The sequence below is a fragment of the Simochromis diagramma genome, unplaced genomic scaffold (genome assembly GCF_900408965.1).
Source record: "Simochromis diagramma unplaced genomic scaffold, fSimDia1.1 OVJJ01000463.1, whole genome shotgun sequence".
NCBI classification, from domain to species: domain Eukaryota; kingdom Metazoa; phylum Chordata; class Actinopteri; order Cichliformes; family Cichlidae; genus Simochromis; species Simochromis diagramma.
The window spans coordinates 1767959-1780737 of record NW_024386941.1 but is presented as its reverse complement, the minus strand read 5'-3'; the positions used below and the strand labels follow the sequence as shown (position 1 = coordinate 1780737).

The window sequence follows — 12779 nt, the reverse complement described above, 5'->3', positions numbered from 1 at the left end:
ATGACCAGCTGGTATGCTTAAGCAATGTATAAAGTACTTGTTTCTGAGTACTTCAGGTCTTCTAAAAAAATTTGACTATACAGCTTTAATTCCCAAAACACATTGTTAACTGTTTGAGAAGGGGTATTTTTGTTCCCAAGCCTCTCTAATACTGAAAGCCTTTGCTCTGTATTGTAGGGCACACAGTAACAAACACACAGAAGATGAACTTACCACATCACTCTTTGTGGTGTAGACGCGGTCAGCTAAGCTTTCAATGGCGATCCATTTTACAGGCATCTTGGAGATCCTGCCCTGTCTGTAGTAGTCTCCATTGTAGATCTTCTTGGAGAGGCCAAAGTCAGCCACACATACATTCATATTCTCATTCAGCCTGCAAAAGGGCATTTAGACATGAGCTAGAGTTATTACACTTGTGTTGGTCCTATATATATTGAACAGTATCTACATATCGACAGTCTTATTTAGGTTTAACATCCAAAACATTTGTTTTGTACCACTCATAAACTGGCAAGGCAAGTTTATTTATATAGCACAATTCAACAACAAGGTGATTCAAAGTGCTTTACCGAGACATTAAAAAACAAAAACAATAAAAAGCATGATTTAAAATTGATTAAAAAAACAGTAGATAAAATCAGAACAGTAGATAAAATCAGTAGTTAAAATATAAGTTTTGAAATTTAAGCTTAAAAGTGTGGATGGCAAGGCTTGCTTGCTTCATTAGTCTTTTATTCTAGCAAAAAAGAGACTAATGCCTAAAACTGACATCTAATAGTCATGTTTAATATTAAGCAAAGTCTGTAGTTCTTGCTTTACTTCTTTACCGAGATCTTCTCCAACCATTGTATGTTGGATAAAAAAAAAGGAAAGAGAAAGAGCAAACGAGAACACCCACAGGAAGTGAAAGAGCAAAATGCAGAAGCAGAGATTGTGCTTACATGCAGTTGCGGGCAGCGAGGTCTCTGTGGATGAAGTTCTTGTTGCTGAGGTATTCCATTCCCCTGGCAATATCGGTCATGAACTTAACCAGCATTTGAGATGGGAGGTACTGCAGGATAATACAGAGAGAAATAAGTTTTGTTTTTGTTTTTTGTCTAACAAAGCTGATGTGTACTTTCTGTGCAATAGAGGGCACCAGAGCCCATCGTGTTTCAAGTCTGAATGGAGCACTCCTTTGCTCCAGATACTCCTCATGTGGAAACAATAGAGTTCAGCTCCACTGTGTTCTTGGAAACTGTGCATGGGTGTTTCAATACTGTGTATGGATCTTGTTTTGATTAGGCTTGTGTTACTCAACTTCGCTCTTCAGGGACTTACTGCGTAAGTCAGTTTAAAAAACCAAAACAAAAAACCAAAATAAGTATTAATACGTAACACTTCAAATAAAGACTTGTGTTTCCATAATCTCTGACTACGTGTTGCCGGAAAAAGTATGGGTGGAGACTTGTTTAAGAGATCTTTGAATCTCTGTTGAACTTTGGAACCCATTTAGCTGACAGACATGTGAACCTATTAAGCTGTTAAACTGTGTGGGACTGTACGTGTGCATATGCATAGGTGACTGTGAGTGTGCATGTCTGTTGCTGATTTTGTGCATTTGTTTGCTGTAATCAGACTAACCACAGGACAGTCTCCCAGCCTTGAGTATAGCAGATAACTGTGCAGATCTCCATGTTTCATATACGGCAGAATGACCACAGGGGAGGGATATCCTTCACTCTCCACAGTCTGTAGACACACACCTATTAAAAAAAAACAAAACACAAAAAGAGCTTAGTATGCACAGAGACTTCATGCCTGTTCTGTCTATTCAGAAATTAACGTCATTTTACTTTTAATCCCCAAAGTCTTGACTGTGTATAAGCGTCTTCATCTATGAAGAAACAACGCACAATAACTACAACACAAAGGATTTATTCTATGGCTCTGTTTTCTTTGGCTCTTACACAGAATACACAGTATATCGCTAACATTTCTCTGTGAGTTTTCTGGATCGTCCTAAAAAAACAGCTGTATTGAGCAACAAATGCCTCCAGCGTTTTCAGTTGGATGCAGACAGAAATTTCAAAACCTAAATGGCTATGTATCATTAAGTGTAAATTAGAAAAAACACAACCTTTTGCAATTCGAAATTGCCAACTTTTGACATGCCAAGCAGCAAAAATGCCAACTCACCAAGGAGCCTCATGACATTGGGGTGGTCGAACTCTTTCATGCAGGCAGCCTCTCGGAGAAAATCTTCCATCTCTGAGCGTGTGCATATAGCAACTGGGGAGAAGAAGGTACAGAGGTGAAGCCACATCACCCATGTGTTACTCAGTAGGTAATGCATGGCACTAAAACCAAAAGGTTGACAGTTTGCAAGAATAAGAAATAAACTATTTGAGAAGGCCTTTTGACTCCCCGGATTTATTTAACTGTGAGTTTATGCATGTCAGCATTTTTAACCACTGAGGTTGTTTAAATTTCTCAACTAGAGTCCCTCCATAATTTAGTTTTGAAAAAAAATATCTAAAAAAAATTATACAGGGTAAAACTTTCTCTTCTGCCAATATTTTCTAAAAGCTGACTTTGTCCGTTTTCTGATGAAAACTGAGATTTTTGCCCTGAACACTTGTAAATTTTTGACCTAAGAGGCTGCTTATCAAATGCCCTGTGTTCCAGAGATGAAGGGATTCATTGTAGAGATTGCTGAGTACTTTTACTGTCTACTCACTTTTCATAGTCTTGACAGCGACTTTGAGAACAAACTCTTCTTGAGTCAGCAGCCCTTCCATCACAGAGCCAAACTCCCCTGAAGACAGAAAAACGTAGTTTAAAAAGCAATTGAAAATTGCCACTCATTAATTTCTCAACTGTAAACAGTTTATACAGCTATTAAACAGCAAACCGCTTTACTATACAAATATATAACATATTTGTCTGACAGGAGATAAGTAGAAACCTGCATTGGTGCTATGGCAGACAAGTCTATGAACATGTACCAATTTTGATAAAGAAGTGTTAACAAAGCCTGTGATTAAATATATATATATTAAAAAAAACAACAAAACATCGAGCACTACCTTCTCCCAAGGTCTTTCCCAGGGTTAATTTATGTCTGTCCACCATCACATCTTGGAGCTTCTGCTTCAGCTCGTCGCTGATGCCCAAGCTGTTCACTGAAGAAAGGGGAGAAAAAGAATTTTAATGCTGCTTAGCTGCCTGAAGCAATTTAATTAACAACACAGAAATGAGAGAATAACAGCCTGAGTTTGCCAAACAGCCTCGCTAGCTTTCCCAAAACCGCAATGCATGACACTAAGCCAAAAACAAAGTGTTTACTTGTAAAACTCCCCCAAAATGAGCATTAGTCTTTCCAATTTTAATCAGTTTGTTAGTAACATTATTTGAAGTTGCATTCAGATAGTACATTATCTTTTTTATGCACTTTTTCAGGTACATGTGTTTGTTGCAAGTCTAACATAGTTTTATGTCTAAAAGACAAAACAAAACCATTAAAAGTGAATCAAAATGTTACCAGGACCTAATAAATAATATAACATACTGAAAGTAAAAGTGCTTCAATTACAATGCAAAAAAGTGCAATATTCTTTAAAAAGCTCTGTTGGGAATATGTGACCCCAGTTTTGTTTATTACCCTTTTCTATAAGTCTATGTGATCCTGCAGAGACCAGGTTGGGTTGAGGGACACGAGGTCAGAGGATTAGGCTGGTTTAAATACTCACTCCACAGCTGGCTGTCATTGAGCAATAGTGGTAAGCTGACTGTGCTACACATTTTAGCTCTGTTTTCACATCTGGGCCAGGATGTGACAAGGCTACAACATGCTCAGAGATCCCCTCCAGCTGCTGCTACACCATCAATCTGTCATGCATTGGACAACAATCTACTCGGTCTTCAGGCATGTTCCAACACATGCTGGCGTGACCAGCTATTAGCCAAGGCTTCTAACATCTAGAGGTTCGGGGTTTGACTCCACTCTGAGAACTGGCTGAAATTACCGGTCAGTGTCCACAGCTTTAATTCTGTCCAAATCTCTCCAATCTGATCCTTTCCCTTTTACCCAGTGCAACTTTCTTCATTCACTCTGAGTCTATAATATCTCTTCATCTCTGTATCTTGGCCCCTCTTATTTTACTCACTGAATAGTTTTTTTCTCTCTTTTCCCTGCAGTTTTATCTTACTCCTGGCCTCTTTGCGGCTATTGCAAGCTGAGACTTGACCACGAGGACTAAAATACTGTGTGTACTGGTTACAATGGCAAGACAGGTATATCAAATCACGAGGACTCGCAGGGACTGCTGGCTGGGGAAAGCACACAAACTACTGCTTTCTATGATGCTACCAGTTTGAGTTAAATGGCACTGTTACTTTATTTCCCAACACCACATGCCTTTTCCCAATTTGGAAATGTGGAGCGGTTATTTTAACTTGTTTTTAACATCTCCAGTATCAAATTAAATGTAACTTTAATTTGCTTATCTGAAGAGTCTAGTTTAATTTTGATGTTCATGCTTCATTGCACAGGCCATAACTTCATTACTACATTTCCTGCACATCTAATTAATAGGCCTATTAAAAGACTGCCTTATGTGATATAAAATGCTCACTGTTGCTATGGTGTATGTCAGCTGACTGAACTCTCCAGGGCTATTATTACTGTGGGAAATGAATTACCTGTCAGTGCATTTCTGGCTTTGATCAACCAAAACAAACTAAAGATGTTTTTCTTGCTTTGAAATAATGAGAATACAGCTGTAATTGTTTGACGCTTTTCTTCCACAGAACTGCTGGTTCCTGTTATGTCTCTTTCTTTAAGGGCATGTTTGGGCATGCTGTTAATAAAGAGTACCTATTTCTGCCAAAAGGACAGCTGGATGCAAATACAGAGTATCAGCTTTCTGCCAAACATGGCAGACTACAGAGGAACTCACATGTTGCTTCTGTAGTCCTACGGCTGTACGAGCGGCGAGCACGGTACCTGACCACCAGCTCTCCACTCTCCATCATGGGTTCAAACGCCTCTCTGTGAAAGGATACATCACAAGAAACAGAGCAAAACACAAAGTCAGGTCACACCAGTGAACAAAAGTGAAAAGATGGATTTGGGCTACATTTCACGAAGCTATTTTTAGTCTTTCAAAACAAATGTTATTGCTTTATATAAATGCTTTAGAAGTGTGCAAGTGAGGCAAGCGGGCTGAGACCCAGAAAAAATTGAAACTTTTTGGTTTGGCACAGTCACTGAGTCCCTCCCTTCCAGCCACAAGGAGCAGTAACACCCTACGCACCCAAAGCGCGTCTCCTTGCGCCGCAGCTTGGCCACGTAAACAGCCAGGAACACAGCTATGGACACAGCACCGGTAATGGCCATCACCACATAAAACCAGTGCCAGGAAAAGGCTGGGGGCGATGATGGACCTGAAGGAAAGGGTGTGGATGGAGACAGATGAGCGTTTAGTAGTGTAGGTCTTGTAATTTGGAGTGGGGATTTAGGAGTTTAAAGCAGTAATTAAGTTATTTTATCAAAGAAGAAAGAAGACATGATTTGTGTAAGTTATATTAGCTAGATGACAAAAAGCATGCTAAAATATACATGCTGAATTGTTGGGAATAATGGTATGAATCAAGTGAAGAAAGTGACAAAGCAAACTCTTTAAGCTAAATCAAAAAGTCCTTCTTTTCCTATAAATATAGTCATTTTCTTCACTCTAGAAATACTTTGCTGTGCCATTTCCCACACTGAAATTTACTCTCCAGTCACTGCCACAATCTACTGCTGAACACTCACAAACTCTACCCAGTGTTTACAACTTCTCTTTCTTTTCATACTCATCCTCCACAACTTTGCTTGCTTGTTTTTCTCCTTTCATTTGCCATTTTGTTGTTTGAACTGTCTGTCTAGCTCTGTTAGACAAAGCAAACAGAGATTCTCACTGCTCCTGCCAGTTATAAATATTTATGATTCTTCTCCTCATTCAGCCCCTTACCCCTCTTCCCCTTTCCCTTCTCTGTGAGATCATCTTCTCTTTTTTTTTTCTCTTCGTTCCCTTTTTTCTCAAAATACACAGTGAAACAGACTAAGAAGAAGTAGTCCAGTTATGGAGAAAGAAACATGAGCTCACTTCCACTATCACTGTCATTGTGTGCTACTCAGAGAGGTGACAGAAGAATGTTTGTATGTGTACATAAATCCAGTCATTGCTCACCTCTAAATTCACCCATTTCTGCTGGTGTAAAAAATAGAGAGCACGTGTTAATATTTTGACTTTTTTAAAACAGATCATATCAAGTATATTTTAGCAACCACAATTTCATCAAACGAAATCATTGCTTTATAAGAATAATACGTTAATCACACCTGTTGCAATGAATTACGATTTTGTTACTCACCAGGAACGTTGAGTGTCAGAGTCTGAATGGGTGCCCAGGGTCCTTGACCCGCCCCTGTATAGGCACACACTCGGAAAGAGACATTGGACAGGGGGACAGACAGATTGATTGCGAACTCAGTGCCCAATCCGGTATTGACGACAACCTGAAAGAAAAAATCGGTCTGTCATTATTAAGAAAAATGGACATTTTCTCCATGCATTTGTAAATTTAGCAACTTTGTTGACTGTGAATGTGTTCCTCACCTGCTGAGTAGCAGGTGTGCTGTACTCCACCATGTAACCCTGCAGCTGCCCATTTAGTTTTCCTGGTGGCTGCTCCCACATTACTAGTACCTCCGTCCCATTTAACTTAGCAGTCACATTAGCTGGTGGATTTTCAGGCACTGAAAAAGACAAAAAACAACGAAGCTCTGAAGCATCTCAGTTTTCTCTCTCCCTCCTGCAGACTAGGATTGCTCAGTTTTCCTGTTTATCCCTCTGTGTTACCTTGCCCACTGGTAGGTGGAATTAATCAGTGCATCTGGGAGCACCCGTCCACTTAACTTGTGTCTTTCACACAATTTGTAATGACTCATGGAAACAATCATAACAATTTTTATTTATAATTATTGTAAGTGTACCATCAGTACTTTAACTGTGTGCTAAGTGGCCTGTGTCAGGCGGACTGGAGTTAGCCAGGCATGTGTTGTTTTGACAGCTTAGAGCCTCTAGGGTGTGGATAACTCTAGCAGCTGGAGGGAGAAGATGTCAAAGAATGTGGAGAATTTGGCTTTATTAGGACAAAAAGGCATCTGAGGGCACCGCAGACAGGGGTGATTAGTCAAGTTCAGAAGCTGCTCGGGTCTTTCTTTGTCATTATGGTTCAGTAAAGTCCTGTGTCTACTTCACTTCACGCAGTTCCTTTTCTGTTGGCCATTCCTGTTATTGTTTTATTCATATTTATCTGGCGTTGTTTTTGGCATTTGGGAGAAGAGAGGGGAAAAAAGGCATCTGGCTACCAAAATACCCACTGGAGAGAAAATCTAGCTGAATAACATGCTAGAAATAGTGTGAGGAATTTATGCACTGTGTGTCTAGTGTGTGTGTGTGTGCGCATATGTGACTGATGCACTGTTTAGGACAGAAAACTTTCAATAAGAAGAAGTGAAGGCTTATTTCCTGTGTTAGTGTTTAAAGCTTACTTTGTGTTTGCTTCTCACTCTTGGTATGCTCCCAAAGTCACACAAACAAGCTGGACACCCACACACACCCACGCATGAGCTAAGTCACCGTGCGTTTGGGAAACACAGCCCAGCCCTATGGATGATGTTATCAGGAAGCGTTTGGCGGGTGATTGTTTCCACATGTGGTCCTTATTCTTCCTGCCAGCGGCAACAAAAGCAAACTCTAAGTCAAGTTTGTTCCAGCAGTTCGGCTCCGCATTTGCTTAATCATCTGTCGGACTTTCTCTCTCTGCGTTCTCCACCTCTTTGTTGCCCATACTCTTTTACTCTCCTTCTCATTTTCTCTCTTTCCCTGACTTCTATCCAACACAATTCCATCATCTTCTCTCCAAGTTTTCTTCTCCTTCATTGCTCGCCCTGTTTTAATGCCGTTCTTTGTTCATGGAGTGGCGAGTTCAAGTGAACAGACATGTTGATGTAAAATGTAAGAAGAAAAGAGTTTCCCTTGGACAAAAATAATTAGATTTGCAAACTTCAAAAAAGGAAATGAGATGTTTATTTGTGCTTTTTCAAAAATGCCTCGTGTTTTTTATTCTTCTGAAAGAATGAAAAGCAAGCCCTGACTTGGCAAGAGATTGAGAAAGAAACTCTTGAGCCACAATTAGTTCACTACAGCAAAGGTTCAGATTTGAATCCACAGCAGACTTACTGTTTCACATCCTGTTGGGGTGAAGAAAGTGTCAAATGATCAGATTTGGAAGATTTTGAAAAGTTGTTTGAAAGCAGGGATGTGACTCTTTCCTCATTCTTTATTCTTTTTTCCATTCTTACAGGCTGTAGGCCCTTTATGTGGTTGAACATATGTATGGAAAAAGGTCATCCTTAAGCCAGAAACTGACTGGTTCCCATGCATGAGAACTAGGAAAGCTCAACACAGGAAACATGTGCAACACAAATGTTAGTGTCATCAAAAATGTCTTAACTTTTAAGGCCATCCACCTTCTTTCAATTTAACAGCACAACCGACTGCTGTCTGTCTGGGAAAAAGAGTCATTTAATGCTTGAGAATGCATTTTTGTTGGCAATAGTATTAAGCAGGATTAAACGTGACACGTGTGCACATTGGGGTATGTCATCATGACTCACTTCCATTGGGACAGTGAATCGGGCTGTTCTGTGACTGTTTATTACATCTCTTTGGGGGTACAGACTGACGTTATGCAAGGTGTGTACAGAGAATCAGGACTCCATTAACAGCCATTTAGTTTCTTAGTAACTGATTCTTTGTTTATTCTGTCTGTGTGTTTGTGATTTTTTTATTTTATTCTGGGGTTCTTTTCAGACAAATAAAATAGACTTGTGGTATGTAAAGAAACGCAATAAATGTAAAATCTCATCTCATCGCAGCGTTAGGATTAGCGGGGTGACATGGGTCGACTCGCTTCCTCTCCCTCTGACCAGCCCTACCCCCTCGTCCTCCTGGGAAAAAAGTAGACTGGGAAAATAGCTAGATGAGTGTTTTCTCAAAGCACCCGCTTCTCCCATTTTTTTTCTGCTCTTCCATCCAGTCCTTCCCTACTCTCACCACCACCACCACCACCACCACCACTTTTTTCCCTTTTTCCCACAGTGCCTCGCTCTGTGTTCTGGAAAGGAAAATCATAAGTCAACTGAGGTTAAAAAAAAAAAGAGGGGGGGGGGGGGGGGAATGAAAGATGAAGGAGTCAAGCTGAAAAACTGGATTCAGAAAAACGTGTTCAGCTTGTTCGGGGGTGCAGGAAATCACATCCTCAGCAATGTTTGTTGGATGAGGTAGAAAACACTGGCTGAAAGATAAATGAGTAAAAGCAAGCCCAGTTCATCTGGAGGAACCAGATGAAGGACACGAGACATAAAGGGAGAGAGAGTTCAGCATATATGCACAATTTATGAAGGATTTAAGGAGGCAGAAAGCTACAGAAGGCTTCAGGCTCGAGAGAAAAACCTTGTGGGAGTTTGTCAGAGACTTCAGCAATGAAGCACATGGAAAATGTGGAAAATGTGGAAAATATTGGTGTGCTGTAAACAGCCAAACTCTCTCTATTGTTCTCTAACTCAGTTTACCCTTAATGCCTCCTGAACTATTTTTCTCAAAAGCTAAATGTTATGTTTCATATGTTGTCATTTTTTTTCCTGTGAAACGAAATGAAGATTGCTTTAGCTCAAAAAAAGAACTGAAAATTCTGCTTGTTCGAGGACTGCTTCCCTTTTGCGTCTTCCATTTATGAGAAAATGAGAAATACTGTGTTTACAGATTACAAGCAGCTTCCCTCATGGAAACCCCCAATCACTGCTCCTGTGGCATGTCTCCTCTCTCCATTCCTATTTATCCAGGGATACAGAAAGCATGAGCTGGCATGGAAAATCCCACCTCAGTCTAAACTCAAACACAGGCTAGCATTAGAGTTTGGACAGAGTGCAGCAATCCTAACTGAAGCCTTTCAGGAGAATTTAGCATCTACCTTCCTTTTCCCCATCACAGCCTTTTCTGTCCCTCAGCGCCAGTCAGCCTTCTACTTCAAGAGTTTATATTTAAAGCTGGGTTCACAAGGGTACAGTCACTCACATCTGGTAACCTTCATAAACACAGACTAAGGAAAAGGGGCACAGTAAGGAATATTATGACTAATGGTGCACTGTAAACTAATTCCCTAACTCCATGTTATCAGAATTCAGAATAAGTCTTGACTTATAATGATCCAAGTTGAAAATAATTCAAAAGACTCTGCAGGGAATTACATCCACCTTAAAATAGATCCAGAAAAAAGGGGTCGTGGGGCTAAAACACTCAGTCAGTAAAAGTGCAGTGCTGCTGAGGAACTTTTGCCAGCTTGAATTCTAGACAAGACAGAAAACAGTCAAAGTGACTCATGCCCAAAGCATAAGACAGCAATGAAACACAGCTGGAGTATATTAACTACATCTTAAACATAACATAGTATCAGATATGCAGACCTAATAAGTGAATTAGACTTAAGTCAGAGTTCCAGACCTATGAATTGGGCTTTAATCTACTTTGTCATCCTGGAACAGACCAGCTAGGCCCTGTGAAGCCATCATCTTTATTATTACTGTTTTAGTCCCATTGAATAGGCTTAGCTGAGAAAACAACACTAACACATGTTCAGTGTGACTGAGGACATCATTCTGTTAGCATATACTTGCACATTTAGCAGTAAAAGTATCCCGCTGGCATTTGTTTGAAATGCACTTATAGAAAAATGACCCTTACTACAGAACAAAAAAACCATAAAAAGCAACTCAGTGGTGTTTTTGTTACTGTGTAGATTCTGTCCTGGTCTGGTTACAGTTCACAGAGCCTTGACCTTGAAATACTTATGAAGAAATAATCTCACACGCAGCGACATAAAAAGATGCGCACATCCGGACAAGACATCCTTGGTGAAAACAAACAACTCTGCAAAACTAACCTCCTTCTTTGGTACGTAGCTCCACCCAGGGAGACCAATCAGATGGGCCTTGGCTGCTATGGCAGGCCACTCTGACAGCATAGAGGGTGTGAGGCTCCAGGTCTTTGATGATGTGTGAGGATCGTGGCATGGACACAGTCTGATTATGGATCAGCTGATGTGGGCCTGCTATGATGGACTCTCCTGAATGTTTGGCCTGGAACATTAAGGTGATAAACATTATACTTTGTATACTTTGTAAACAGTGGTTCCTAATAATCAGATTTACTGGTTTACGTGCAAACAAGAAGATGATGTGCTGTTTTTGAGTCCAAACAATGACTGAAAACGATATAAGGAGAAAATAGAAAATCCCTTTGAGCCATGCCAATCTCTTTAACAAATCAAGGAATTTCTGTATGCATCTCTGTGCTTTGCTTGTTTATTTAAATTTCTTCACAGACAGGCAAATTGGTTGTGCAGACAAAATGGAAAAAACTGAATTCTTGTCTGCAGTTTCTTAAGCTATTATTTGTTGCTGCTGCTGGTGGTGGGGTCATTAAGTGTTAATTTTTAACAATGCTGTAAAATGTTCCTTTGCTGCTCTGAACAAAAGCCAAACTCAGCAAGGTAGACTAAAAGCAGAACCCGCCAACCAGACATCACAGGCAGAAACCTGCTGTCTCTGCAAAGTCTTTATGGTAAACACATTTAAAGAGGAACACTAGAAAACAAAAGCTTCTTTGCAGCAATTTTATAACCACATTAAAGTTGCTGGTCTAGGCCATTATTCTGCAGCATTGTTCATTATCAACAAACTTGTTTGAGATGGGTGGAGTTCACAGGTGGAGTTAAAAACATTATAAATAATATGCCTAAGAATGAGCAGCCACACAAACATATGTTTGTAGCAGGTGCTGATGTGTACTGTTTTACCATATAAAGCAGGAATGGGTAGAGGATGAGTTATGGCAAGAAAAGAAAAGCAAAATCTCTTTCATTTAAAACTAGGCTAGCAAAAGGCTCTGAACTAGAGAATTAGCAAAAAAAAAAACATGATCAGTCAGAGGCCATGTGCTATAGGAAGCTTAAGTCTTTTTCCTTATGGCATGAGTTAGACATCTGAGGACGTCTTCAGTTGCATGAATGAGGAGAACTGTATGAATGTGTGTGGGTTTGTAAAAGCTCGATGAATCACCGTCCAGCCTGCAAAACAAGTGTGTTTAATCTAATAGTACAACTCAGCCCTGAGTCACACTCCAGCATGCATTCCCCCTTGTATGGCTCAGACCCACAATACCTGCTGTCACTGACCTTTCCTGTTTTCTTTTGACAACTTTCTCCACGCCTTTCTTTCCTTCTTTCTTCCCTTCTTTCACCTCTCTAAACCACTGCCTTTTCATGTTTCTCTTCACTACACAAACAACCGTTAAATTCAGCTTTTTGCCCCATTCTCCTGAAGTAGGCCCCTTTTCTTTTTCCCCTACAAGGGTAAAGGGGTTAGAGAGAGATGGAGGAAGGGAGGGGGCAATAGTATCAAGAGGTATGAGGGGCAGCTTTATTAGAACCAGACGTTTAGGGGTGGTGCTGCAGTGTTCCCTTCTCCGGGAGAAAATTTTCCTCCTCTCAGCTATGAGCTATAACGGCCTCAAAGCATGATAGTGGCAGAGAGACACTTACAGAAAGAAAGAGAGGGAGGGAGCGGCCCTACATAAGTCCAAGAGGCCACTTTCCCAGAGTGAAACATGACCCACTGGTACATGAAT

At 40.3% G+C, this 12779-nt stretch overlaps 1 protein-coding gene across 3 annotated transcripts in view; it reads right to left on the bottom strand.

Moving 5' to 3' along the window:
• The window catches only part of LOC120737165 (tyrosine-protein kinase receptor UFO), a 31877-nt gene that overhangs the window by 4063 nt on the left and 15035 nt on the right, over positions 1 to 12779 (bottom strand). For 2 of the 3 annotated variants that reach the window (XM_040037715.1, XM_040037714.1), the window contains 12 exons: positions 11035 to 11230; positions 6645 to 6784; positions 6400 to 6544; positions 6216 to 6236; positions 5298 to 5427; positions 4941 to 5032; positions 3069 to 3164; positions 2720 to 2797; positions 2179 to 2271; positions 1624 to 1745; positions 942 to 1051; positions 214 to 373 (listed from right to left, as the gene is read on the bottom strand). In XM_040037715.1, coding sequence (XP_039893649.1) covers positions 214 to 373; positions 942 to 1051; positions 1624 to 1745; positions 2179 to 2271; positions 2720 to 2797; positions 3069 to 3164; positions 4941 to 5032; positions 5298 to 5427; positions 6216 to 6236; positions 6400 to 6544; positions 6645 to 6784; positions 11035 to 11230 — 1383 coding nt within the window. The remainder of the gene's footprint in view (positions 1 to 213; positions 374 to 941; positions 1052 to 1623; positions 1746 to 2178; positions 2272 to 2719; positions 2798 to 3068; positions 3165 to 4940; positions 5033 to 5297; positions 5428 to 6215; positions 6237 to 6399; positions 6545 to 6644; positions 6785 to 11034; positions 11231 to 12779) is intronic. The other variant, XM_040037716.1, reaches the window with a different exon arrangement.